This window comes from Gadus macrocephalus, chromosome 16 (genome assembly GCF_031168955.1).
Source record: "Gadus macrocephalus chromosome 16, ASM3116895v1".
NCBI classification, from domain to species: domain Eukaryota; kingdom Metazoa; phylum Chordata; class Actinopteri; order Gadiformes; family Gadidae; genus Gadus; species Gadus macrocephalus.
This window is the reverse complement of record NC_082397.1, coordinates 22,677,275-22,704,461: the sequence shown is the minus strand read 5'-3', so window position 1 is coordinate 22,704,461 and position 27,187 is coordinate 22,677,275. Positions and strand designations below refer to the sequence as shown.

The 27,187-nt window shown below is 41.6% G+C and overlaps 1 protein-coding gene, 2 long non-coding RNA genes and 1 pseudogene across 3 annotated transcripts; 2 read left to right on the top strand and 2 right to left on the bottom strand.

Annotated features, from left to right (window-relative positions):
- Positions 1-1,267: 1,267 nt before the first annotated feature.
- LOC132474459 (sulfotransferase 2B1-like) lies at positions 1,268-3,534 on the bottom strand. Its single transcript, XM_060075176.1, has 6 exons — positions 3,378-3,534; positions 2,612-2,820; positions 2,141-2,267; positions 1,889-1,983; positions 1,488-1,668; positions 1,268-1,390 (listed from the first exon to the last, which is right to left on the bottom strand). The coding sequence occupies exons 1-6, from the start codon at positions 3,529-3,531 to the stop codon at positions 1,281-1,283; spliced, it is 876 nt and encodes a 291-aa protein (XP_059931159.1). The 5' UTR covers positions 3,532-3,534; the 3' UTR covers positions 1,268-1,280.
- A 1,115-nt stretch (positions 3,535-4,649) lies between these two features.
- On the bottom strand, positions 4,650-5,790 carry LOC132473861 (sulfotransferase 2B1-like; annotated as a pseudogene).
- A 14,867-nt stretch (positions 5,791-20,657) lies between these two features.
- LOC132474414 (uncharacterized) lies at positions 20,658-22,023 on the top strand. The gene is made up of 3 exons (XR_009529655.1): positions 20,658-20,784; positions 20,918-21,022; positions 21,192-22,023. It is a non-coding gene; the product is annotated as an uncharacterized LOC132474414 (long non-coding RNA).
- Positions 22,024-24,441: 2,418 nt separating this feature from the next.
- On the top strand, positions 24,442-25,898 carry LOC132474812 (uncharacterized). The gene is made up of 2 exons (XR_009529736.1): positions 24,442-24,716; positions 25,588-25,898. It is a non-coding gene; the product is annotated as an uncharacterized LOC132474812 (long non-coding RNA).
- Positions 25,899-27,187: the final 1,289 nt, after the last annotated feature.

The window sequence follows — 27,187 nt, the reverse complement described above, 5'->3', positions numbered from 1 at the left end:
AAATTGAATGTTTATTTTTCATTGAATGTTTACATAAAGTTGCACTGGGTGCCTTTAAGTCATTGTGCTGTGCTGTATTGACGTTTGAGAATGTGCTGCCGGATCTCCGCCACCAGATGGCGCCCGAGGGGGTGAAACCATGGGTTAAACGTTTAGACCAGCCCACATTTAGGGACAATTTAAGCTCCTCCTCGATCTCCAGGCCCCCAGGAGCAGTGCATACTTCTGCAATCCACCAGTGCTCAGAGGCCAAGCCTGGTATTGCAGCTGTTTAAGCTGGCTGTGGACGGGGGTCCGTCATTTCATGTGGCCCAGAAGTAGATATCGCCGTCCGGGGAACAGGAATGTGTCTCCGCAAAAAATGTCTGGATATCAATCAAAGGCTCATAATTGCCTTCATGCCATGTCCTAAAAAAATGTACGTTTTTTCTTTTCAAAACGCCACCTCAAGCGTTTTATTAGCCGTTATCTCGCTGGGGAAGAGGGGTGTTCAGCTGAAAGAAGTCGTAGTGAAACAAATGGCATCCGAGAGGGCCTAGTTCAGTGCTCCGTTAACGTGTTCGATTTTTGGACTGGTTCATCTGCTGCTCAATAACTCTCACGGTCCTCTGCTTGCGATCATTGTGATTCATCATGTATTGATCCATTTATTCAAAAGATCCAAAGACAATGTGGTATTGGCATATATATTCCAAAATTTGAAAAAGGATATGGATATATAGAGTGGGTGACTTTATCAGTATACTCAATCGAGATGGCCACAATAATAACCGCTCTTAGATGGGTTGTAGATACTAAACCTCTTAGATCAGTACTGACTCTATGGCAGTACTACAACGTTTTATAACAGATAATTCAATACGTGATTTGGTGATAGAGGTAAAGCATCTTCTTTTAAATATTATAAGCCTTGGTTTAGTTATTCAGTTCTGTTGGATTCCAGCCCACCATGGAATATATGGCAATGAAATTGCTGATAAATTAGCTAAAAGATACTAACCTAATTAGAAGAATTTAACCTTAAGTATATATATTTTTTATTTATTTATTCATTTCTTTTGTTAGTTTGTTTTATTTTGTTTATTTTGTTTCGTTAGTTTGGTTTTTTCTTTGAATTTATTTTTATGATTTAAAGTATCATTCATTTGCTAGTCTCGCAAAGCCAGACCAAACTACAGCAAGTAGAATTCATTTGCCAACGTCCTTGTCACACACTCCTGTGTAGTAGTCCAGTAGGTGGCGGTATATGGGGAAAAACTATGATCTCAGAACACACAAAACTAATCCCAAACAAATGTGTATTTTACATCCTGCATTTGCTTTCGGTAAAATTCATCAAAGTATTCCGCTTCTGCTGCAGTTAGATGATTCTTCCAGTCTCCAGCAATACCTGAAAAAGAAGATATATGATAAATGATGAAGAAGTATTGAGGACTAATGATAAGATCAACCATAAATGTGTGTTTCTGCTCTTAGTAATCCCTCACCTTTCCTGAGGAACTCTGACACATTCTGGTCCATAATTTTACTTGGCATCAGGGAGTAGTTCGACATCTTGTTCTTTTTCATATTCTTAAACACACATCGATCGGTAATCTTCCTTATCATGTCAGAATCCAGAGGTGTGTCCAAGAACTGAGCCATCCGGGTCACAGAGGCCTCCAGATCCTACAGCAACAGAGGTTACCAAAGCACAGTGACTAGAGTATTAATTATCATCATCATCCCCATCTTCATCTATATGAATCTATCAATATATAATCTAAATATGTGTTATAAGTGTCACGATTATTATATTAGTATTAAATATAACCAGTTTAAGTTCTAAGATTGATCTAGATTGTTATAATGTACATGATTAATGGAGCTGTATTTGCAGTCTTCCTACCAGGATCATCTCTTCATAGGAGATGTACATGATGTGCTGCTGTTCTGCAGCAGACAGCCAGCCCTTCACGTGATCGAACCACGAGCCAAAAATCGCTAAGGTTAGAGATGAAAAAAAGTTGATGTGAATGTGCAATGGTCAAAGTTGACCGAATACCTGTCTCTGGATTAAATATTAAGCCAAGCAGTGAAAACAAACACAAAGGGTAAAAGTGAACAAACGCTATACACAAGCAATCCATATACTGTATACCTTTTCCATCAAGAAATTTGTGGAGAAATTCAGTCTGTGTCCCTGGACTAACCAAGTAAGAGGTCATCCTACTAAAGTGAGAGTAGGAAGTGAATACATCTTTCGGGTTCCTCATCACATAAATTACCTAAATAACAAAGAAAAACACACACACACACACACACACACACACACACACACACACACACACACACACACACACACACACACACACACACACACACACACACGCACACACACACACACACACACACACACACACACACACACGTGGCTTTACCTCAGCAATAACATTTTGATTGTTACTCATACCAATGCACCTAGCAGGCAAGAACTTCTGCTCAATGACTAAATTATAAAGTCTGAGCATACAAATAGTTCAAAATATAAAAATAGCAGTTTACAGGGACATTTCCATTGGTTTATATCTTTCCATAATGAACATGTATGGCTGCAAGCTGTATAGCATACCCTCGGTTTGACCTTGAGGAAGCCCGTTGACATCATGTTGTACTGGAAGTGAGTAATGAAGACACGTGGGGAGGGTCTCTGGTCCAGGTTATGGATAAATGCTCTGGACTCCAACCAAGGGACCCGGGACCAGTTGGGCACAGTGTCCACCACTACTGGGTCTCCCTGGCTCAGGATCAGAGGTATTATCTCCTGCATCCATACTGTCCCTGAAAGCATCACGCAGGGTGTTATTGTGGGGTTTGTGGTGCTGTTGTGTACTTCCTGTTGCAGTCGTCTTAATTGATTCATGTGCTTTTATTGGAAAACTGGTTGTGATGTATTGGCTTATACCATAGTGCTGTTCAATACTCCATCCTGAATATTACTTTGATTACTTTTCAATACCGGGACAACTCTTCAAATCCAACAATATGCTAAAATCATCAAAAATATATTTATAATATTTAAATTTCATATAAGTTTATCTGATATACTTTTACACACAAGTTAATTAGCAGGATTCAATCCATGTTAATTCTGCTAATTAACGTGTAATTAGCAGAATTTCAATTTCCATGAATGTTAACATTTGCTTTTGAATGTTAAACACGATGAAAACGACCATCACGTTATATACATGAATGTATAACAATTTATAAATGCTAATTATTAAACTTCCCACCTGCATACTACTTTAAAACTAATTTAGCAAAACTGCTTCTTACTATTTGATGCATCAATCATTCGCCATTTACTTCCATTGGGTATCCAGGAATGCCCTTACCTGACTTGGGATAAGTAACAATCAGAATGTCATCTGGACGGAAAGAGAACTCATCGTAGTATTTCAGGCTCTCTGGGGTATGAGTCGGTTTGATCAAATACACACCCTTGTACACGATATACAGGTCTTCTTCTGCCATATCTGCAACCTGCATAGATAGGAATGGTAGTTGACAAGCATACAGTGAAAGACTTTATAGAAGCATTCAGTCACTGATCTACAGTCCTGAAGGGTTAATAAAATGACTGAATCAATGAATTGCTGATGATAATGAAAAATCGTAATCCAAGAGTAAACTGGGCCGGGGTCCGGCTGTACATAACCAGAGATGAACAACAAAATAAATATCAGATATCTCTGTCTTGTAACACAACATTTTTAGAATTTGTCATGTTATAGTCATCTATAGTCGTTGGGTAGCCCACTGTGAATGTGTCTTAGACGTTATGCTAGTGACCAGAGGCGTCCCCGTCTTCTGAAGATTGGTATGAGACTGGTAAAGAGGCAGCAGGACGGGCCTCAGCCACGCATCATTCCCCAGATGTTGCGGGACAGAGAGAGACCAGAAGGGCCGCTTTACAACCTAATGAGATGCCGTTCAGTACTAGTACAGATTGTACGAGATGTTCCATCTTTCAAAAAGAACACGTTTTCACTTAACTTTGGCAAGCGTATGTGCTTGTGTGGCATTTTGTAAATTAATCATTCTTCGGTCTGAGGTCTCCACAGAAGGAGGGTGGAGTAGGAGCCCAATTTATGGGCGAATTTACAGAGCTTTTTCTAGCAGGAGGTGTGATCTTAGACAATGGGCCAAATAGATTGTGAAACTATGCATCTGTGTCTATGATGCCCAGCCCACGCCATACACCATTAAGTAATTAATCATTCTTCAGTCTGAGGTCATATTGTGCTCCTGAACCTAGGATCAAAACATAATGGAACAAAAATAAAGTCAGGTCTCCTAAAGCACCTTCGTCACACAAACACACACAGACTCAGACTATCCCGCTCTCTCTCACTCACTCATGTGGTATATTGTGTGCAAGATCGCCTTTGAGCTTTCGTTAACCACTTCGTATTGATACTAGAATCGACCGAGATGTATAAATTGATAACCAAGTATTTATTATCAGATTATAAACTTTTATTCATAGGTATAGAATGGGTCCTGGACCCACAACCGGGAACAGACACATTCATAATGTGAGATATAATTAATTTCAAGAATTTAAATGCATTTCAATTAAATAACGATTGGCTACCTTTCCCAAAGAACGATAGAAAACACAATAAATATATGTTCTAATCCCAATCAAATGTGTGTTTTACATGTTGCATTTTCTTTTGGTAAAATTCATCAAAGTATTCCGCCTCTGCTACGGTTAGATGATTCTTCCAGTCCCCGACAATACCTGCAAAAGAAAAGATCAGATGAAGATGAAAGTGATAGTAGTAAGGGCTAATGATATGATTAACCATACTGTTATATGGGGTTATCAAAGCAGAGTTACTGAAGTATTTATTTTAATCATCATCCTAAATAATCATTAGCATCGTCTCTCTTCGCATCATTCCGGTTTCTTTGTGCCACTCCCAGCCTATGTAGGTTTGTAACAGACCTTTGATATCTCACCCTTCTGGGGTTCAAAAAACTAAACCTCAGAGGTTCTACATAGAGTGATAGGTTAAAAGCATCATGACTATTCATTTTCTTAGTATGATATAGAACCACTTTAAGTTTTAAGATTGATCTAGCTTGTTACAGTGTACATGATAAACAGAGGGGTATTTTGAGCTGTATTTGCAGTCTTCTTACCAGGATCATCTGTTCATAGGAGATGTACATGATGTGCTGCTGTTCTCCAACAGGCAGCCACCCCTTCACGTGATCGAACCAAGAGCCGAAAACCACTAAGATTAGTGAAGAAAAAAGTTGATGTGAATCTGCAATGACCGAAGACATCAAATACCCATCATTCAAAGGGTAAAAGTGACTAAAGTATACCAGCAATCCATATACACCTTTTCCATCAAGGAATTTGTGGAGAAATTCAGCCGTGTTCCTGGATTAACCAAGGAGACCATCCTACTAAAGTGAGAGTAGGAAGTGAATACATCTCTCGGGTTCCTCATCACATAAATTACCTTAAATAACAAAGAAAACACGCACACACACACACAAACACGCACACGCACAGTTATCATATCAAGTCCCGTAGTGTAGCAAAGTAGATGATGCAAAACTCTTCCTTTTAGACACAATGTATAAACATTTAGAAAAGCCTGGATCTCATGCTAGATTGTTATTTGCAGACTTTTCTTCTGCTTTCAATAAGATGCAGCCACATATTTTAATTGAGAGACTAGCTGCTGAGTTTGAGTTACCCCATCAGATACTGTTGTTGCTTTTAAACTTCTTTAAGGTTGGGTATGGGATTTGCGAAACGCCAGCAGATTTTGAACTCAAATGGTCCTACCCCCTCTCCTTCAACGCTGACTCTGACTCCACCCATTCCAAGTACCTGGACGTGCAATCATGCACGAGCGCGAACACAGATGCGCGAGAGCGAGCCAGGCTAGCGTAGGTTTTCGTTAAACAACATGGCAACATTAAAAAAACAACATGGGGATGGTGGCGTCTTGTCTGCCATGGAAATTGTCTTCTACTGCTAGGTCCAAATGTGGATTAACTAGTTCCAGTAGCTACCGCAGGATAACAACAAACAGGAGCTTGCTCTGGGTCACGAGTACTGCACGAAGGGGTCGCGCGCGGGGCGCGGGGGAGGGGGAGGGGGAGTGCAGTACGACCGTTTGATTGACGTACTTACTGTCCAATGCAACTCGGTGGCTATGGAAATCATTGGCTGGAGTTTTTCGAGCCCTGCCCGTTCCACAGATGATTGACTTGTTTAATTTTCATGTCAGTACTTCTAACTCAGTGGCTGTAAGTGGGTTCTGATGAGGATTTCAAGTAATTCTGCAAAAATGGCCAAAAAAGCGAATTCCATACCCAACCTTTAACAGACAGAACTCAGAGGGTCTCTGTAAATGGACACTTGTCCCAGGCCATTATCTCGAATACTGGTTCACCTCAAGGGTGCGTACTCTCACCCCTGTTGTTCATTTTGTACACAGATAGCTGTAGGTCCTCTCAACAGAGAAGTTATCTAGCTAAATACTCAGACGACACTGCGTTGCTGTCCCTTTTCCAAGGTCCACATTGCAGCCATGGCCTTGCTTTGACATCGTTTGTTAATTGGTGTGATAACAACTTCTTAGATCTAAATGTAGAAAAAACAAAGGAGCTAGATTTTAGGAAAGTGAAGGGAGCGCTCAAACCAAGTGTCGTCCATGGGGAGGAAGTCCAACTTGTAGACACCTACAAATATCTAGGCACAGTATTTGATAACCAGCTTAAATTTCAAACAAATACTGAGGTAATTGTTAAAAAGGGACAACAAAGGGTTCACCTGTTGAGAATGCTGAACTCTTTCAGTGTCTCTAAAGTTATTTTGAGAATTTTTTACCAATCTTTCATTGAGAGTCTTTTAACTTTTTCATTTATATGCTGGACAGTCGGTCAGTGAAGGACATGAATAGTTTAAATAAAATTGTTAAGATCTGCTCTAAGATCACTGGCATCCAGCTCAAGAGCATAAATTCATTGTGTAACAAACAAGCAGTCCAGAAAGCTAAATGCATTATCAGTCCGCCTGACCATGTTCTCAGTAAAGAATTTAAACTAATGCCTTCAGGGCGGCGCTACTGTTCAATCAGGACAAGAACAATGAGGTATTCCCACTCTTTAATCCCTGCAACCATCAGGTTACTATGGCCCCGTTCACACAAAGCCGAAACGGGCGAAACCGTTACGGTTTCGATCTATCCGACCCTGTAGTGACCCTGGGACAATTAAATAGTTTGTGTGTTATGTGTTGCATTGTATTTCGTTGTCCGTTATGCCAGTTGTTCTATGTGCATGTATTGTAATGTTCTTATTGTCAATCAGGGTGGGGGCCTGCACGTGAGTGAGACCGTGTTGGGGGTTGCCGGGGTAACCGGGGTTTGTTTTGGTTGTCGGTTGTCTGCCGTTGGTTATGTTTCAGTGACCTGGTTTTGGTTGATTAAAAACTACGATCAATTACTAATGACTCGACATCATTACGTCACCGGCGAGGTCGTTACAATATGCTGGACAGTCGGTCAGTGAAGGACATGAATAGTTTAAATAAAATTGTTAAGATCTGCTCTAAGATCACTGGCATCCAGCTCAAGAGCATAAGTGCATTGTGTAACAAACAAGCATTCCAGAAAGCTAAATGCATTATCAGTCCGCCTGACCATGTTCTCAGTAAAGAATTTAAACTAATGCCTTCAGGGCGGCGCTACTGTTCAATCAGGACAAGAACAATGAGGTATTCCCACTCTTTAATCCCTGCAACCATCAGGTTACTATGGCCCCGTTCACACAAAGCCGAAACGGGCGAAACAGTTACGGTTTCGATCTATCCGGTTTCGGAGTATCTCCGTAAAGACGAAGCCAAGCGAAACCGGGTAGATCTGTAGAAACGCTGTAGTACACATTCCAGGCCCATAAGGGGCGCTGCTTCTGGTACAGAAATCCAGAAGAAATGAAATAAAAAGAAGAGGCGAGCATGTGCATAAAGGCTGCCCTTATGCGCATGCTCGCATGTGATTTCTGAGACTCCGCGGGCTTAAGAGCCATTGGCTAGGAGGTCGAGGGGTGACCTGCGTGAAGTTGGCACCCCATGTGTAAAAAAAACATGCACAACTATTTCAGATCGTTTGTGCTTCGTTTGTGCACGTTTGTGCACGACAAATGAAAATTTGTGCTCATACCGTTTTTGAGATATCAAACATTACATTTTGTAAACATATGACGTCACTCAGCACCCCAATATTGTCCGAATCGGTTCAAATGTGTCTCAATCATTTGTGCATCGTTTGTGCACGACAATTAAACATTTGTGCTCTTTTAATTTTTAAGTTTCATTTTTTTCACTCAGCACCCCAATAATGTCAGAATTGGTTCAAATTGGTCTCATTCGTTTGTGCATCGTTTGTGCACGACAAATGAACATTTGTGCTCTTTCAAATTTTAAGTTATTAAGGCTTCATTTTTTTCACTCAGCACCCCAATAATGTCTGAATCGGTCCAAATCGGTCTCATTCCTTTGTGCTTCGTTTGTGCACGTTTGTGCACGACAAATGAACGACAAATGAACATTTGTGCTCATACCACCTTTGAGATATTATACATAACATTTTGTAAACAAATCACATCACTCAACTTCCGAAGCTGGCGCCCCAAAGGTGAAACAAATGTATAAAACTTCTTCTGATCGTTTGTGCTCGACGCATGAATATTCCTGCTTTTATTGTTTAAAGATCCCATGCCATGCTATTTTATGGATGCTTTAATATAGGTATTAGTGGGCCACAAACACAGTATTCAAAGACGTCCCCGAAATTCAGCCGTGGTGCAGAGTTACAGCCACTCCGAACCAGTCGCACATTGAGCTTCCCCCAAACGCGCTGTTTCGGTGGGCGTGTCAAGGCAGGTCAAGGAGGGGGGTGGGGGTGTGGCCCTGAGCAGCTTGTAGCCACAGTACCATGCGCTCTGGTTACGGTGGGCGTGTCAAGGCAGGTCAAGGAGGGGGGTGGGGGTGTGGCCCTGAGCAGCTTGGAGCCACAGTACCATGCGCTCTGTTTACGGTGGATGTATCACAATGGCTCTTAGAAACCCATATTATACATAGATATCTATATCATATAATATATATTATCACCTGGCCCTGAGCAGCTTGTAGCCACGGTACCATGCGCTGTTTACGGTGGATGTATCGCAATGGCTCTTAGAAACCCATATTATACATAGATATCTATATCATATAATATATAATATATATTATCACGGCCAAAAGCTGTGTGAGCCTCCAGACGATAGGCTATTATGAATCTCAAACGACCGCGTCTTCTTCAGATTGATGTGGAAGTGGAAGAACCAGAGACGTCGGAGAACCCGACGAAGTCCTTTGTGATTCATTATATCGTCTGGAGGTGCACACAGCTTTTGGCCGTGATAATATGTATTATTTGATATAGATATCTATGTATTATATGATATTATTTAGATGTAGAGCCCCAGGACTGTAACGCAAGTGTTGTACACTTCCTTGTTATTTGGATAACCGTTCTGCTGTTGGTGTGATGGCGCATAACACGTCGGACTTTCGTCTCTGGTATTTCTACAACGAGACTCGTAGTGGGGGTTATCTCAGCCATGGTTGAGAATGAATTGGGGGAAAGGAACTTTGGCTTTGACTCCCTGAAGTACATGAACCACGACATGGAGGAGAAGGGGATTGTTGGCCGCGAATGTATCCCGCTTGAGCCCTGCTTCCCGCCGCCTCGGCAGCGGTCAGCGCTAATCACCGCCTCCTGAAGCCGAGGCGGTAGTCCATCGGCAGCGAGGCTCCGGCGGGAGACGACCGCGGTCAACAATCCCTTTCTCCTCCATGTCGTGGTTCATGCCTACTTCAGGGAGTCAAAGCCAAAGTTCCTTTCCCCCCCAATTCATTCTCAACCATGGCTGAGATAACCCCCACTACGAGTCTCGTTGTAGAAATACCAGAGACGAGAGTCCGACGTGTTATGCGCCATCACACCAACAGCAGAACGGTTATCCAAATAACAAGGAAGTGTAGGCCTACAACACTTGCGTTACAGTCCTGGAGCTCTATATCTAAATAATATCATATAATACATAGATATCTATATCAAATAATACATATTATCACGGCCAAAAGCTGTGTGCACGTCCAGTCGATATAATGAATCACAAAGGACTTCGTCGGGTTCTCCGACGTCTCTGGTTCTTCCACTTCCACATCAATCTGTAGTAGAAAGAACCGCTCGCTGCCTGCTGCCGACGCGAGGCACCACCGCCCGGCTGCCCGCTGCCGGGCGGTGGTGCTTCGCGGCGGTGGTGCCTCGCGGCAACCGGCGGCAGGCAGCATGTCGCAGTTCATGTACTTCGATGTCGTTCTGCCATTGCATTCAAAATTCTGTAACTAGTCTGTTACTACGAACTAAGCAACTACCGTACACGTATTAGCATTTAGCACTAGCTCAATCACGACTCCTTCAGAATTCTTGTGGGTGGTTACGAACCAACCAAGTGGGCAGGGCCATGAATAATAGTTTGACAACGCTACGTCACAGTGTCACCTTATCCAGATCGGCTCATTTCTTCTGCCTTTTTCCTTTCATTGCCCATTGCATTCAGCAGACAAACTGCATAGATTTCAAACTTACCACAGCTCACAAACTTATTCAGACCTATGTTATTTAACAAACAATAGGAAAAATGTGATTTTAATGGCATGGGCTCTTTAACAAGTGACGCAGTTGGTCACGCGGCGTAGTTGTGCTGCAGAAGACAACCGCGGGAAGATCTGAAGGCTTCGACTCAAACGTCTCCTGTGCTAACACCGGTTTTTGTCTTCTGAGAGGTGAGTAAAGTCGTAGCGTACATGTATCCAAGATGTGTCAGTTTGTTATTCCAGAGACTTGTGGAATGATCAAAACTTGTGGAATGAAGTCAAACCTCCCCCAATTGTAGGTGTGCCTCGCTTGTTATGAAGTTCCCCCAGAAATATGGATTCTAATGAAGATTCCTCTTATCAAGTATTATCATAGTATACTCAATGTATTATTTATCTTTACTGACATTATTCAAAGGATGTCCACACAATGATTATGTATATGGTTTTTATTAAGTCGAAGTGACAAAGTTTATAACTGTTACATTCATGGATAAACTGCTTAACAATTGTGTTCAGTTTATTGCAATGTTTCTGGTAAACCTGTTAATCTTTTAAATGGCAATATATCAAATTAAAGAAGCATAGAAAAGGTATGAGAAGCTCTACTGTACTATAGGATCTTTGCATCCCAGTCTGTATTTTCCTTTCTAGAATTTCACATTACATTTGGCAAACTAATCAACGAATAAAACTAAAACAAAGCCTGTTCACTGTTGCTGTGTAAGGGGGGAAAACTGCCACATGTATGGCGAGTGACAAGAGGCCCACAACATTATGAAGTTAGATGATCCAGAGCCTAGTCGCCTGCCAAGTCTAGCTACCCTTTAACAAGAGAAAAAGAGCAAGGTGCTAGGTGACCAATACCCCATTATGTCACTACAGGTGATAAAACACCGTTTCTTTTTTTGTTGCACTGACAAACTTCAGTTCTCTTCCATAGAATGTCTCCAGTTCTCTTTACATGTGTTCATTGTTCATTCTCTTCAGATATTCCCTCCGTTTTCTTCTGCAGCACAACTACGCCGCGTGACCATCTGCGTCACATGTTAAAAAATACGAAGCCTTTAGTCTAGAACTTGAGAAGTTTGAAAGCACAAACGTTTATTCTTCATGCGCAAACGGATGAGACCAATTTGGACATTCTGGTTGAGTGAATAAATGAAACCTTATTACTTAAAAAAATAAAAGAGCAGGAATATTCATGCGTCGAGCACAAACGATCAGAAGAAGTTTTATGTATGTTTTTCACCTTTGGGGCGCTGTCACGTTAAAATTGAACCGGGGGCGAAAATTGTACCGGCCTACGTCATCTGTTGTTTACATCTTGACAACCTGCCTGGTAACAGACGACGCGATCGTCTGTTGCCGGGCTGGTTGCAAAAAACATTCGGCTCATGTTTCCAAAAGACGAAATAACATAATACAGATAACGGATCGCTAGATAACACTTGTTTTTACTTTATATTTGTATTGTATTTAATTGTTTAATCGAATAGCACAGACGACGCGATCGTCTGTTGCCGGGAAACGGGCGATCGCGTCAAATGACGTAGGAAGGTTCTTGAACATTCGCGAACTTTCATGCTCATTCATTGCACTCCTTCATTGAGCGTGAGAAGACAGAACACTTATTTTACCATTAACATTTATTGGCGTTGCTAACTTTATATTTGTGTTGTATTTAATTGTTTAATCGCATTTATGAATGTTCAAGAACCTTCCTACGTCATTTGACGCGATCACCCGTTTCCCGGCAACAGACGATCGCGTCGTCTTTTGCTATTCGATTAAACAATTAAATACAATACAAATATAAAGTAAAAACAAGTGTTATCTAGCGATCCGTTATCTGTATTATGTTATTTCGTCGTTTGGAAACATGAGCCGAATGTTTTTTGCAACCTGTCCGGCAACAGACGATCGCGTCGTCTGTTACCAGGCAGGTTGTCAAGATGTAAACAGATGACGTAGGCCGGTACAATTTTCGCCCCCGGTACAATTTTAACGTGACAGCGCCAGCTTCGGAAGTTGAGTGACGTGATTTGTTTACAAAATGTTATGTTTAATATCTCAAAGGTGGTATGAGCACAAATGTTCATTTGTCGTTCATTTGTCGTGCACAAACGTGCACAAACGAAGCACAAAGGAATGAGACCGATTTGGACCGATTCAAAAATTATTGGGGTGCTGAGTGAAAAAAATGAAACCTTAATAACTTAAAATTTGAAAGAGCACAAATGTTCATTTGTCGTGCACAAACGTGCACAAACGATGCACAAACGAATGAGACCAATTTGAACCAATTCTGACATTATTGGGGTGCTGAGTGAAAAAAATTAAACCTTAATAACTTAAAAATTAAAAGAGCATAAATGTTTATTTGTCGTGCACAAACGTGCACAAACGATGCACAAATGATTGAGACACATTTGAACCGATTCTGACAATATTGGGGTGCTGAGTGACGTCATATGTTTACAAAATGTAATGTTTGATATCTCAAAAAACGGTATGAGCACACATTTTCATTTGTCGTGCACAAACGTGGTTTTCTAAAGTAAATATGAGTTCCCCTAGCCTGCCTATGGTCCCCCAGTGGCTAAAACTTGCGTTCGGTGTCAAACGAGCACTAGGTGTTCTGCTCGCCTTTGAAGAAAACGGAGGCTCAAGCACACTGATTTGGAATGTGCTCCCATATGTCGTCTTAAAGGATCTAAGCTCCTCCCCTTTCTCTGCCTTGTCCGCCCAGAGAATTTGGCCCGCCAATGAGACACGACCATGCGAGCGCCACATGTGTGTGTGTGTGTGTGATTACACACACTGTGACGCAAGTGTTTTGCTGTCGGTTCTTTGACGTTTCTTGTATTTCCACAACGAGACTGTAGCGGGGGTGATCTCAGCCATGGTTGAGAATTAATTAGGGGAAAGGAACTTTGGCTTTGACTCCCTCAAGAACATGAACCACGACATGGAGGTGAAAGGGATTGTTGGCCGTGAATGTCTCCCGCTTGAGCCCGCTTCTCGTTGCCAAGGGACCGCTGCCGAGGGACCACCGCCTCGGCGCTGGAGGTGCCTAAGCGCTGCCCGGCAACAATCCCTCTCTCCTCCATGTCGCGGTTCAGTCTACTTCAGATTGATGTGGAAGTGGAAGAACCAGGAACGCAACGCGGTCATTTGAGATTCATAATATCAGCTCACACAGCTTTTTGCCGTGATATTATTGTGGCGAATATCAAAAGCAAAGGCATGCTATATTCTTTCAGTGACTTTATTGAAAAATCCCAAGTTCCCCGTAACCACAACCAAGCTTTTTTTGCAAAACCGGGAGGCTCGGAGGCTGGACTCAGAGGTCGGAACTGCAGCCATGTGATTGGCTGAAAACGAGGGAGGCATCTGATTGGCAGTTGACAAGCAAGTTGACAAGCAAGACAGTGCAAGACGATATTGAACCTTCCAGACTTTTGTCTGCAGTCCTGAAGTTAAATTAATAAGTAATTGAAGGTAACACTTTATAATAAGGTGCCCTAATACATAGCAAACTAGTCATTACCTAACCCATTGTCAAAATTTGTTAATTACTACTAAAATATCAATTTGGCACAAGTTAATAGTTTTTCATCATTAATTAAACATTAGTTGTTTGCATAACCCTAACCCAACCCTAACACACGACCCTATCCCTAACCCCAACCAGCGACACTCTGTGGTCAGTGGAAAAAAAACGATTAACTTGTGCCAAATAGACATAGTAACAATTAACAAATATTAACAAAGGGTTAGGTAATGACTTGTTTGCTATTTATTATGGCACCTTATTATAAGGTACCTTGCTCGGAGCGGCCTACCCGATACGCCTCGTTATCCTCTCACGACGAAAGTCCTGGATCGGGATCCTCCAAATGATAGAGAGGCGAGAGAGAGGGGGGGTTAATCATAACAGGCATGGACAAACATGTATTGAGAATAAGGCTGGGGGTAAACGATTATTTATCAAACGATTAATCGGGCGATTATTTTATCGATTAGTCGACTAATCTAATGACCAATTGGACGTTTTTTTTTGTTTTTTTTGTTGCTCGATTAATAAAAACCATAATGTATCTCAAATAAATACAAAAAAATTCTTAATAATATACTTTATTTAATACGGAACCCGTAAAGGGACATGAAAAAAATGTGTGCGCATACTCTCTTGCGCTCCGCCTCCAACTACGAGATGGTTAGTGACATCTTTCCTGCTGTCGGCTCCCAGACCGAGGAGCACAGGTGATACGTTCCCTCCAGGTCCGATGCGCTCTCGGGGGCATGACCCTTCACTTTGACCGACAGTGAGTCTGCTTATAGGTCGGAATATGATGGAATGAAGCGGCCACCGATTCTTGACAGGCTGGGTATTTTATTCTATACACACAACCGGACTCGTTCATGACTTCACTAGACTGACACGCACGCTATCGCTCGCTCTCCTCGCTCGTCCACCTACTCGCTGACGACACACACACACACACACACACACACACACACACACACACACACACATTGTTGCTATTGGTTGATGTGTTCCCATCATGCTTTGCGGTGCGGAAGTTAGGGGAGGAGTTAAAAAGACGTTGAGCTTTGTTGTGGTTACCAGGTGCTCGTGATATTTTAGCAACAAGTCCAGCCTTATATATGTTCAATAAGGTATTGCTTTTAGATAGATTAGTTCATGCAATTGTTTGTAAATGGGTGGCTTATCTTTTTGTTGCGAGCCTTTTCCGCGCGCCGGCTGCAGGCATTATATGTCGGCCTTTTCCCCCCCCTTTTTTTCATAACAGTTATACAGTTTAATGCCCACTTTTAGCCTACTGCCTTTGTTTGATTATTGTTGTCCGATAAGTTCGCTACTTATTGTAATTGGAATAGGCTACAGATTTAGTCTTGTTGAATCGTTTCCAAACCTTTAAGAGCGCCTGTAGGCGCATTGTTCGGACTTTACGAGCGCCGCATAGGCCTATAACCTATAATGCCTGTATTTATTATTTTAAAACTGTTAAACAGTTGTAGGTCTTCAAGTTAACTGTATTGTATTAATTTTGGCCCATACATTATTGTTGGAATAAAGATTTCATTGATAAAAACATTAGAAAAAAAACATAGAAAAAAGTTAATGATTAATCGATAATTGATCGATAACTCTAGCGATGCTCGATCAAGAAAATTTCTTCAAATGCCCATCCCTAGTCCCAAGGCAAGGCACAGGGGTTTCCCGTAGGTCCGCTGGTAGAGTCCTCTAATTTCGAGTTCCTTAATTATGTAATCAAAACATAGGCTATAATTAAACGTATTATAACCAAATGATAAAAAAAACACAGGAATCTCCAATAGTAGTGTAAGAGACATTTTCCTGTTTTTCAGTTATGTTGTAATGTCTGTGACCACTGAGTGGTGTTGCCGTATTGCGGGTACAGGTGTAAAGGGGATTGTCATTTGGGGTACCTCTGTTATTTGACCCCGGAAGAGCATACGGTTTTTGACCGCAAGAAATACCAAGTTGTTGTTATGTCACTGAGGATCTATGAATGTATTCCGTATTCCCATGCAATTGGTGTCATGGTGAGGAAATAAACGGGTTGTAAACCGGAGACGATCGCACGGATCAATCATTGCTTCACGTAGCTGCATAGTACTGGAAACATCAACACAGAGCGTCAACCTGGGCCCCGTTTCCCGAAAGCATCGTTAGCCTAAGTGGATCGCAGAGTGGGTCGTACGAGCATCTTACCGTTTTCAGACCGTTTCCCGAAAGCATCGTTGGTAACGAACGTCTTGTAAACGACGACGCTGAAGGCATCCGATTCGCAGCATCCGATTCGGCAATTGCTGGACCACCTTAAAACGGTCGTGATTGAAAACCACCTAGAATCTTCAAATCAGTCCTGATTGAAAACCACTACACCTAGACTCTTCAAATCTGGACTACATTATCACAGTGAGGCTATACATTATGTAAAACATAGTTTCAGATTTTTGAAACCTCTACCCTATTTGTGAAAATGCAATGTGTTCTGGACCCCTAAAAAGCATTAAAATGAGCCTGTATTGCATTTTCACAAATAGGGTAAAGGTTTCACAAATCTGAAACTATGTTTTACATAACGTATAGCCTCACTGTGATAATTTAGTCCAGATTTGAAGAGTCTAGGTGTAGTGGTTTTCAATCAGGATCAGTTCTAATGCGGTCTGGACCCCAAAAAAGCATTAAAATGTGCCTTTATTGCATTTTCACAAATAGGGTAAAGGTTTCACAAATCTGAAACTATGTTTTACATAATGTATAGCCTCACTGTGATAATTTAGTCCAGATTTGAAGAGTCTAGGTGTAGTGGTTTTCAATCAGGACCCGTTCTAATGCAGTCTGGACCCCTAAAAAGCATTACAATGAGCCTGTATTGCATTTTCACAAATAGAAAAAAGGTTTCACAAATCTGTAACTATGTTTTATATAATGTATAGTCTCACTGTGATAATTTAGTCCAGATTTGAAGAGTCTAGGTGTAGTGGATTTCAATCAGGACCGATTTAAGGTGGACCAGCAACTGCCGAATCGGATGCTGCGAATCGGATGCCAACTTCAGCGTCTGGAACAAATTTGACCTAAAACACACTCTGATATTGAATCAAAAATTCATTTTGAGTGCACCAGGACAGATATCCTTTTTTTTTTTAGAGGCAACCTTTCTAAGATGCTCTGCCAGAGTAACATCATACCGTGCTATAATGCCGCGTTTCCACTGCAGGGTGCGGAACGGATCGGTTCGCAAAGGTGTGGTACAGGTTGCGTTTCCACCGCCAAAAGTGGGCGTGATCCGGACTTAGCTGTACCCGTTTTGGCCTAGTTTTCAGTACTCCACCGTTGGGGTACTGAAAACGAGACGAGACGCCTGAAAGGGTCCCGGGAAATTCTAGCTACACACCCCCTCCGTTGATTGGTCGACAGAATCATCACTTCCGGGCGACGTGGGGATAAAAACAAACAAACAGTAGCCTCGAGGTATTATTCTTTGATTAACAGGTCGCGTAAAACGCTTGCTTAGGCGAACAAGGAGGTGCTGACGTTCCTCTGCATTCTTGGGGAGGAAGACGTTGTTTACGATGTCTACGTAGCTGCCGCGGCGATCGACATCCGGCCTACCTTAAAGGGTACTGTCGGCGGTGGAAACGCGACCTCGGAACTGAGCTGGGCTATACCGCCCCCTCCCTACCGCACCTTTGCGAACCGATCCGTTCCGCACCCTGCAGTGGTAACGCGGCATAAGAGAATAAGGATACCCAGAAAATGTCCACTTCTAGGATTTCCGACCTGTGCATTTTGTCCACCTCAGTGGCAGGTTTCTTTCTGCAAGGAAGAGTATGCAGTCGATCACTCGAGTCAACAGGCTCTCTGCAATTCGCTACCAATAGTTTTACCTAGGCATAAGCGGGATGCAAATTCTTTCCACATCAGATAAGCTTTTATGTGGTAACCACTGTTTGATGGTGCTTCAGTATCTTTGAAAGACACTGCCAGTTATTATTCCCCACCACAAGGCGCGTGTCAGAAAAAATAAAGCTTAACCAAACCGGTTTACTGGGTCTATTGGCATAAAACAAAGACTTGCATAGTCTCCCCTCAACCTCTGCTGGACTACTATGTATCCCCACATCACGACTCACTACAATGGGTGCCCGGTCATTCAGCCTTTTGATATGGGGTCAGAACAGTCTCATTAATAATGAATGCACAGAGAAGGATTCACAAATGTATTTTGGGATTTATATATAAATTACTCTCTTCCCACAAATACATTTCAATGCACACATAAATGGATATCGGTATGTATAAATGTAAAATAAATCCATAAACAAAAATAAGTTTCACAAACACATTTCTGATCCATACACAAATGTACCTTGTTTTAAATAAATGTAATATAAATCCATAAATATATTAAAAAAATATTTGCAATTTTCATCACAATGTATTTGGATGTTGTTACATTTATATACAAACTGTTAAACTTGTATTTACAAGATGTTTTTCATTTGTGAACTTATTTGCATTTGTGCGTGAACTGGTCTGTATTTATGTGTGGATTTTTGAGACTCTCCTGACGTCGCTAGATTCACAAATGCATTTTTTTCAACAAGGAACTCTCTGTAGCCAATCAGATGCCTCCCTCGTTTTCAGCCAATCACATGGCTGCAGTTCCGACCTCTGAGTCCAGCCTCCGAGCCTCCCGGTTCTCTGTCAAATGTCTACTCTATCGGAAAGAACATGGTTTTTTGAATGATCGTACATAACAATCTCTAGGTGGTGAAGAAGTAAATGCTGCGTCACGTTTAGCTACACACTTTTTCCATCTAATTTGGACTGGGTTTTGGGATTATCGGTGCCGTTAAAGTAGTAAACGGCACCGACGTAAAAACCCAGTCACAGCAGTCATGTGGTTGACTGAAAACGAGGGAGGCATCTGATTGGCTACAGAGACTTCCTTGTTGAAAAAAATGCATTTGTGAATCTAGCGACGTCAGGAGAGTCTCAAAAATCCACACATAAATACAGACCAGTTCCCACACAAATGCAAGTAAGTTCACAAATGAAAAACGTCTTGTAAATACAAGTTTAACAGTTTGTATATAAATGTTACAACATCCAAATACATTGTGATGAAAATTGCAAATATTTTTTTAATTAATATATTTATGGATTTATATTACATTTATTTAAAACAAGGTACATTTGTGTGTGGATCAGAAATGTGTTTGTGAAACTTATTTTTGTTTATGGATTTATTTTACATTTATACATACCGATATCCATTTATGTGTGCATTGAAATGTATTTGTGGGAAGAGAGTAATTTATATATAAATCACAAAATACATTTGTGAATCCTTCTCTGTGCATTCATTATTAATGAGACTGTTCTGACCCCATATTTTGAGCACCCAGGCTCTGGAACTCCCTCCCCCCACACATAAAACAGTCAGTCACCATTACAACCTTCAAGTCACAACTCAAAACTCACCTGTTCAAACTCGCACACAATGTATAACTGATCACGGTTTTGATTGTTTATTTTTTTATTTTTTATTACATTTACTTATTTATTTTTTTATTTTTCCACAATGTCTTGTTTGTTAAACGATTTATGATGACTATATGCTCTGTAAGGTGACCTTGGGTGTCTTGAAAGGCGCCTCTAAATTAAATGTATTATTATTATTATTATTATAGAGATTGAAGTAAAACAAAATAACCACAAACAAGTTCCATATTTTTTCTTGTTATGATCCGTTATATTGTATAGGCTCCATTCTGATCAGTACACAGTTGCAAGACAACAGTAACCTGTTGTTTTACTAGTAGATTTAGCTAACCTGAATATTTACAAGCCTCCTCTTGATACACTGACATAAAAACGACTGGTTTTCAAACACTTTGAAAAGCTTTCTTTCATCCCTGCGCACCCTTTCTCCTTCCCAATCTTTCTTTTTCTATGTTGTGACCCTGAGGGCTTTCTTCTCTGCCTCTCCATATTGAGGTACGTGTCATCAGATGACAATACGGTTCAAATGAAGACACTGTCCCTCGCCTCCAGGGCGTGGTCGAGGGGGAGCCCACTGGAGCGCCGTGTGCGGAGGAGGGGGGGAGGGACGCGAAGGAGCGGGGGGCGCCTTATCAGTGACGTTCCTTTGTTATTGATCATCATATCATGTACACAAACGCTGTTAAAAACAGAAAATGACGACTTAATTTTTTTTACTTCCATCGCTTTGGCGCCCCTTCTGGTGCGGCGTCCCTATGCGCCGCGTATAGTGCATACCCACTTTTTGCGCCACTGTGCCAATGTTTCTTGTTTTGACAGTTGAGTTTCCTTCCTGATGAACTGTCAATGTTCCGCTTTTTAAATATATAGAGAAGGGCGTTTACCACACCTTGGATAAAAGTCTTCCACTAGCTCTCTCATTTATCATCTGCTTCCACGATGGGCTACGTTGGCATTTTCTTCATTCTTTCTTTGACAATATCAACCGGTAAGAACACCTTTTTTATGTCCTTGACAAAACAAACTCACTTTTATGTTGTTGGTTTAATCCGTTCTGTGGGGGGAGGGGAGCTTTCACCCCTGCCTCTACGGTGATGTATTGACAATGTGTTTCTGTGTAGTTGGGGGATTAAGATGCTTCAAGTGTATCTCCGGAGACTCCCTCTCCTGCTTTAACACCGTTGAATGTCCCCCATCCATGGATCGCTGTTTCGCCACTGGCCTAGGTAACTTTTCCTTTTTCTTTCAAAAAAAATTTCTGAGGCGACCCTAGAAGTATTTATAATACACCTGATTTGTGTTCTTTAGATCATAAGTTGTAACATTACTGTATTACCATACGGACACTGAAATGGCCAGTATAAAAAATATGAATAATTCTATCTTGTTTTGCAGGGGATACCATGATCAAGGGATGTCAATTCAGTCCTCTGTGTGTCGTGCCAGGGACCGGTTGCTGCCAAGGCGATTTGTGTAACTTTGGAAATTCCATCAATAGCATTGGATCAAGCTTCATCCTTCTGCTGTTGTCTACCGCTGCACTGTATTTCCTCTGATCAGTGGGTCTGCATGCATGCACTCTAGAAACCTGGGGCCAATTCATTAATGAATCTCCAGATAATGACATTCTGTTCATTATCTGGAGACTATGTTTGCATCTAGATTACATTTAGGGCCTTAAGCAGATGCTTTTATCCAGAACGACTTACAATTATTACATTTGTCGGACGAAAAATAAACAACAATTTAACGCTGTTGGTAGGCCTACAGTGAGGATGTTTCTGTGTTTATACTTTTCTGATGAAGAATTTCTACGAAGTTCCTAATATACCTATTGTTTTACGGATACTACCAGAGATTGTTCCATTTAACCATTGTCACATCATAAATACCAATTGATAAACAATAAGGCATATACGTGTATCACAGTTGAAAGGAATGACCCTAGAATACGTGATGCAGTTTCTGTTTTGGACAAGGCAATTGAATAGTGGTTGCAAAACAAACAAAAAGTACGAGAAAATAAATGTCAATTTGCAGCTATGTCACATGGAGGTTAGTACAATCAAGTTGGAAAGATGTTATGTGAACAGAAAAAAAAATATGCACGTTCGTGCTGACTTGCTTGTATTAGTGGAAATTATGATTTAAATATTTTACTAAATTGTTCATGTATCACACATATTTGATTGCTAATGTAATTCATACTTAAATATTTGAAAAATAAATAATTGCATTGCTTTAAATGGCATCAATGTCATGTGACCCAGTAACTCAAGGTGCGTGTCATCAACTCTAGCTTCACCAAACCGGTTTACTGGGCTATTGACAGCCTCTCGTATGTGTGTTCGTGAGAATGGCAGCGTGTGTTGACTTCAGCGAGTGAGCGGACAAGCGAGGAGAGCGAGCGATTGCGCATGTCAGTTTAGTGAATGAACGAGTCCGGTTGTGTGTACTGTTAAGTCACTGGAACTACGAATAAAGTACCCAGCCCGTCAATAATCGTGGCCGCTTCATTCCAACCTATAAACAGACCCACTGCCTGTCAAAGTTAAGGGTGTTAACCCGAGAGAACATCGGCCCTGGAGGGAACGTTTCTCCTGTGCCCCTGACTCTTCAGCTATAAAAAACGCCAGTAATACTTTTATATACACAGATAAATAAAATTAATTGCGAAGCTTGCTAGCATGCCACACAGACTCATATGATGGTATCTGAACGGATAATATATTACATTAGGACTTACCAGTTAAAGGTTGGGTATGCGATTTGGTGTGTAGTGAGCGTTCTGGCACCGATTGGCTGCCGTGCATCACCCAAGTGGGTGCTACATATTGTTAGTGAGGTCCCCCCTTCACTTTAGGCGTCTTTGAGTGTTATTAATTATTATTATTATTCATGTTTAACCTCTGTTTTCCTTTTATTCCTAGTCTGTTTTACATAGTTTTGAATGATGACTATATGCTCTGTAAGGTGACCTTGGGTGTCTTGAAAGGCGCCTCTAAATTAAATGTATTATTATTATTATTATTATTATTTGCGAAACGCCAGCAGATTTTGAAAATACACAACTCAAATGGTCCTACCCCCTCTCCTTCAACGCTGACTCTGACTCCACCCATTCCAAGTACCTGGACGCGCAATCATGCACGAGCGCGAACAGAGATGCGCGAGAGCGAGCCAGGCTGGCGTAGGTTTTCGTTTAACAACATGGCACTACATTCAGCTGTAAGTTGCACCCAGTACCGCGGGAAGTAGGGGTGCTGGGGGTGCTGCAACACCCCCTGTCCGAGGCCCTGTCTTATCACAGAAAACGATCATTTCTAAAAACTCCGGCCAAAGTGGAGATTTCTGAAAACGCCGGTTATGTGTTGTCGGGTCAACGGGGAGAAACGGGATTTTAGGTTCTGAAGCGTCACATTATGCACCAGGAAATGCTTAACGTCATGTGAGCGCCCGCTGTACCGTATTGGTCCGAATATAAACACAAACGACCTATATTTGGAAAAAAGATTTGAAGACCAGATCTTGTTTTTATGAATAAATAAATTGTATTCATTGAAATAATATACGAAAATAAAAAGGCATAGAATAAAACACTGCATTGCCACTAAACAGTAGTGCAAATAGGCCGTAGGCCTACTGATGTGTACACCAAAGACTATTCCTGACACTCCTCTGCCCCGCTGTGTTCGCTCTGGCTGTGGTCGCTCCGAACTGTTTCGGCCCGTGGCAAAGCGAGTCATCCTCGCTGCTGTCCAAGGCATTTTGAGACGCAGCATTTATTTAATGCTCATATGACCTAGTGCTGAAAAAAGGTTACCGTATATGAAAAAGTGTGAGGGTAGCGGTGGTGCGCTAAACTTGTTCTGTGAGCAGCTGGATGTGAACCATGGTGTGAAGGAAGTGAACACAACGATCGATTTTCAACCGTGCGCGCATGCACTGGTGTAATTGAGCTGCGCTGCTATATATCTTTTTTTTATCAATGTAACGAGTTGCGAGTCTAGTGCAGGCTGAGTTTTTTTTTCCAGCACCCCCTGCTGAGAATACGTTCTCGCGGCTATTGCACCAGATGTTATAAACATTAAACGGTCACATAAATCATTACTATTTTTAGAAAATGTATGTTTGTTTCATATAATTGTATTGGAAGTCCTGGTTTTCACTAGGGTTGCTGCGGTGTGGACATTTTCACAACGAGTAATACACTCGTCTCAACACCGGTATTACCGAGTATAAACGGTATAAACTTTGAAACTAGGTCAACCGCCACACAAGCATCGGTTTTTAGACCCTTCTCGTCCTTCAGTTGCCGCCAACGTTCGAAAGCAGCGCCTAGGATTATTCTTGATTTCAGTTTTTCTCTTTCAGCGTTTTTATTATCAATTACTCTCTGCAAAAGAGTTTTCCTTCTCTTTGCTGGTGGTGGTGGTGGGGAGGATGGTGGCGTCTTGTCTGCCATGGAAATTGTCTTCTACTGCTAGGTCCAAATGTGGATTAACTAGTTCCAGTAGCTACCGCAGGATAACAAACAGGAGCTTGCTCTGGGTCACGAGCTCTGGGTCACGAGTACTGCACGAAGGGGTCGCGCGCGGGGGAGGGGGAGTGCAGTACGACCGTTTGATTGACGTACTTGGGTTGAATCTCATTCCTTTGCTCCAAAGAAAATCTCAGCCCTAGCCCTCGCTGTTGCGCGTGCACGCACCGTGGAGCAATGTCCCATTACTGTTTAACTGTAGTTTAAGGGGTAGGAGGGAGGGCTAACATCCCCTCAAAATTGAGATTTTCGATGGGCACCCTCAAAGCGCTTCAGTTGTGACTTGCTCCCACAATACCTTGCGAGAAAACGGAAAATCAAGAAATATCCTAGACAAGATGGAGGACAAAAAGATGCGACAGGATTGGAAAAACACAAATGTAAGTACTTTCTCTGTAATTAACTAGTAATTATTTTATTAATTATACTCTGCAGCCCGGCCGCGAGCTTCGAAGCCCGGCCGCGGACTCTCGGAAGTCTGTGGCCGATTTTCGCGGAAGATCGCGAAAGTCCCCGGCCGACTTGCGCAGGCCGCCCGACCCCGGTTCTCGGCCGGGATGCATGCCCGATCAAGAGCTCTGCAGCCCGGCCGTCGCCGGGGCTGCAGACCGGGACCGGGCTGGATATCATGTCGTATGATATCCAGATCTTCCATGTTCTAGTGACTCCAGGTTAAAAATAAGCTTTACTATACTAATATATTATATTATATTAGATTAGATTAGATTAGATTAGATTAGATTAGATTAGGCTTTATTGATCCTTTTGGGATGACTCCCTCAAGGAAATTGATTGTCCAGTAGTTTACAGAAAGAAACGCAACACAATATTAAATTATATACAATATAAGATAAACAATACACTCTAAGATAACTATAAAAAGTAAAATAAAAAGTTAACAGTAAACAATAATTATAATATAAGATAAGATAAACAATAAACTCTTAACTAACTAACTATAAAAAGTAAACAAAAAACAGTAAACAGTAAACAATAAACTCTTAGCTAATATAGAAAGTCATATTAGTAATATTATTAGTTATTAATTAATATATATTATATTAGTAATATTCTATAAGTATTATTATACTAAGATATTATATTATATTAGTAATATTACATGGTTAATCAATGTATTTTTTGGCAGTACTATATTGTGTACATAGCTATTATATATTGTACATAACATATGGCCATATCAACCAGTTCTGGCATATAATTCCTAATTCCTTCTTATTCGTTTTCTTTCAGGACTTCGTTGAGTCCACTGCCACCAGCCCCCCCCCCCACCTCTCCCTCATGCTCCTCCACCCCAGGCACCTCTTCCACCACCCCAGACACCCCTTCCAAGAGGAGAGTGCCAGGGGGCAGGCGAGGCATGAGGAGAGCGAGGCAAAGTTGGCGAAATGGTGGAGAAGATGTGATTCTCCACCATTCTCTCAAAAGCTGAGAGAGAGAGTGTGTGTGTGTGTGTGTGTGTGTGTGTGTGTGTGTGTGTGTGTGTGTGTGTGTGTGTGTGTGTGTGTGTGTGTGTGTGTGTGTGTGTGTGTGTGTGTGTGTATTTAGGTGTGTGTTTGTGTGTATTTTTAGATGTGTGGTTCAGTGTTTCTTATTTAAATAAAGGGTTTCTTCTAAAGTGTTCTTGTTCTTAACCGATTATTATCTAAGGGGGCACTCACACTAGGCCTTCTGGCCGTGGCCGTGGCTGTTTTAGCACCTATCCGTGCTCAAATCTGCCAGTGTGAGTGTGGCCAGTCTGGCAGGCCGGGCCAATTACAAAATATAAATACCATTTCAGGTTAAACATCTTTACAATGGGTCTTGCTCGTTGCCCGAGACAATGGCAGCCAGTCTGTCTCTTGTAACATTACCAGGGGTCTGGTTATCTGCTAGGGGGCATGGGGAGGCCATGATGACGTCACAGGGTAGGGTTGTCCCATTTGGTAGGGGACCGTTAAGGGGTAGCAATGAGGGGTAGCAATGAGATTGAGCAATGAGGGTTAGGGTTGAGATGTAGGGTTGAGACAGAGCAAAGGAATGGGAAAGGGCCTTACTGTCCAATGCAACTCGGTGGCAATGGAAATGATTGGCTGGAGTTTTTCGAGCCCTGCCCGTTCCACAGATGATTGACTTGTTTAATTTTCATGTCAGTACTTCTAACTCAGTGGCTGTAAGCGGGTTATGATAAGGATTTCAAGTAATTTTGCAAAAATGGCCAAAAAAGCAAATTCTGTACCCAACCTTTAACTATTAGCGAGCATGCTAGCGATTGATAATGCTATCAAGCTACAACCTCCGGACTTCGGTTTACACGGCACGGCAATAATACACCAAGTTAACATTTAGTCATACGACGACAGGTGAATATATATATATATATTATATTATATAATATCTGAATGGGATAATGAATTATATTCCATAAGGACTTACCAGTTTGTCTCACACAGAAGGACGAACTGCCGTTCTCTGCCAACTTGCCGCCAACAAAAGCCTAAATTCCCGCCACAAAAGTCCCATGAGCCCCCTGTTTCCCCCCCTCCCCTCCCCGCACCCCATCAGCATTGAAACGATGTCGATTCATTGTAGGGCATTTCAACATTGAAAAATCATCATCTATACAACCTTGATTCAACAACAGTTTTTCAAACGTTGAAATGGTAACTTTAATTGAAGATTGAATCAACATAGATTTTTCAACCTCAACCAAAAATACCCAATCTGACCAAAATCCAACATTGAATTAATGTTTTTTGCTATCTGGGATATGATCTTACTGCAACCTTATGTTTTGAAAAATATATCTGTACTTATTTCTAAGAAATTTCTTTTTAGCAAAAATGTCAACATA

Excerpts from the sequence above, each read along its gene's own strand:
- LOC132474459 (XM_060075176.1), bottom strand. The coding sequence starts at position 3,531 with ATGCAGGTTGCAGATATGGCAGAAGAAGACCTGTATATCGTGTACAAG. Across the intron at positions 2,821-3,377 it reads TGTTACTTATCCCAAGTCAG|GGACAGTATGGATGCAGGAG; the intron begins GTAAGGGCATTC and ends TGATGCTTTCAG. Across the intron at positions 2,268-2,611 it reads TCCTCAAGGTCAAACCGAGG|GTAATTTATGTGATGAGGAA; the intron begins GTATGCTATACA and ends TTTGTTATTTAG.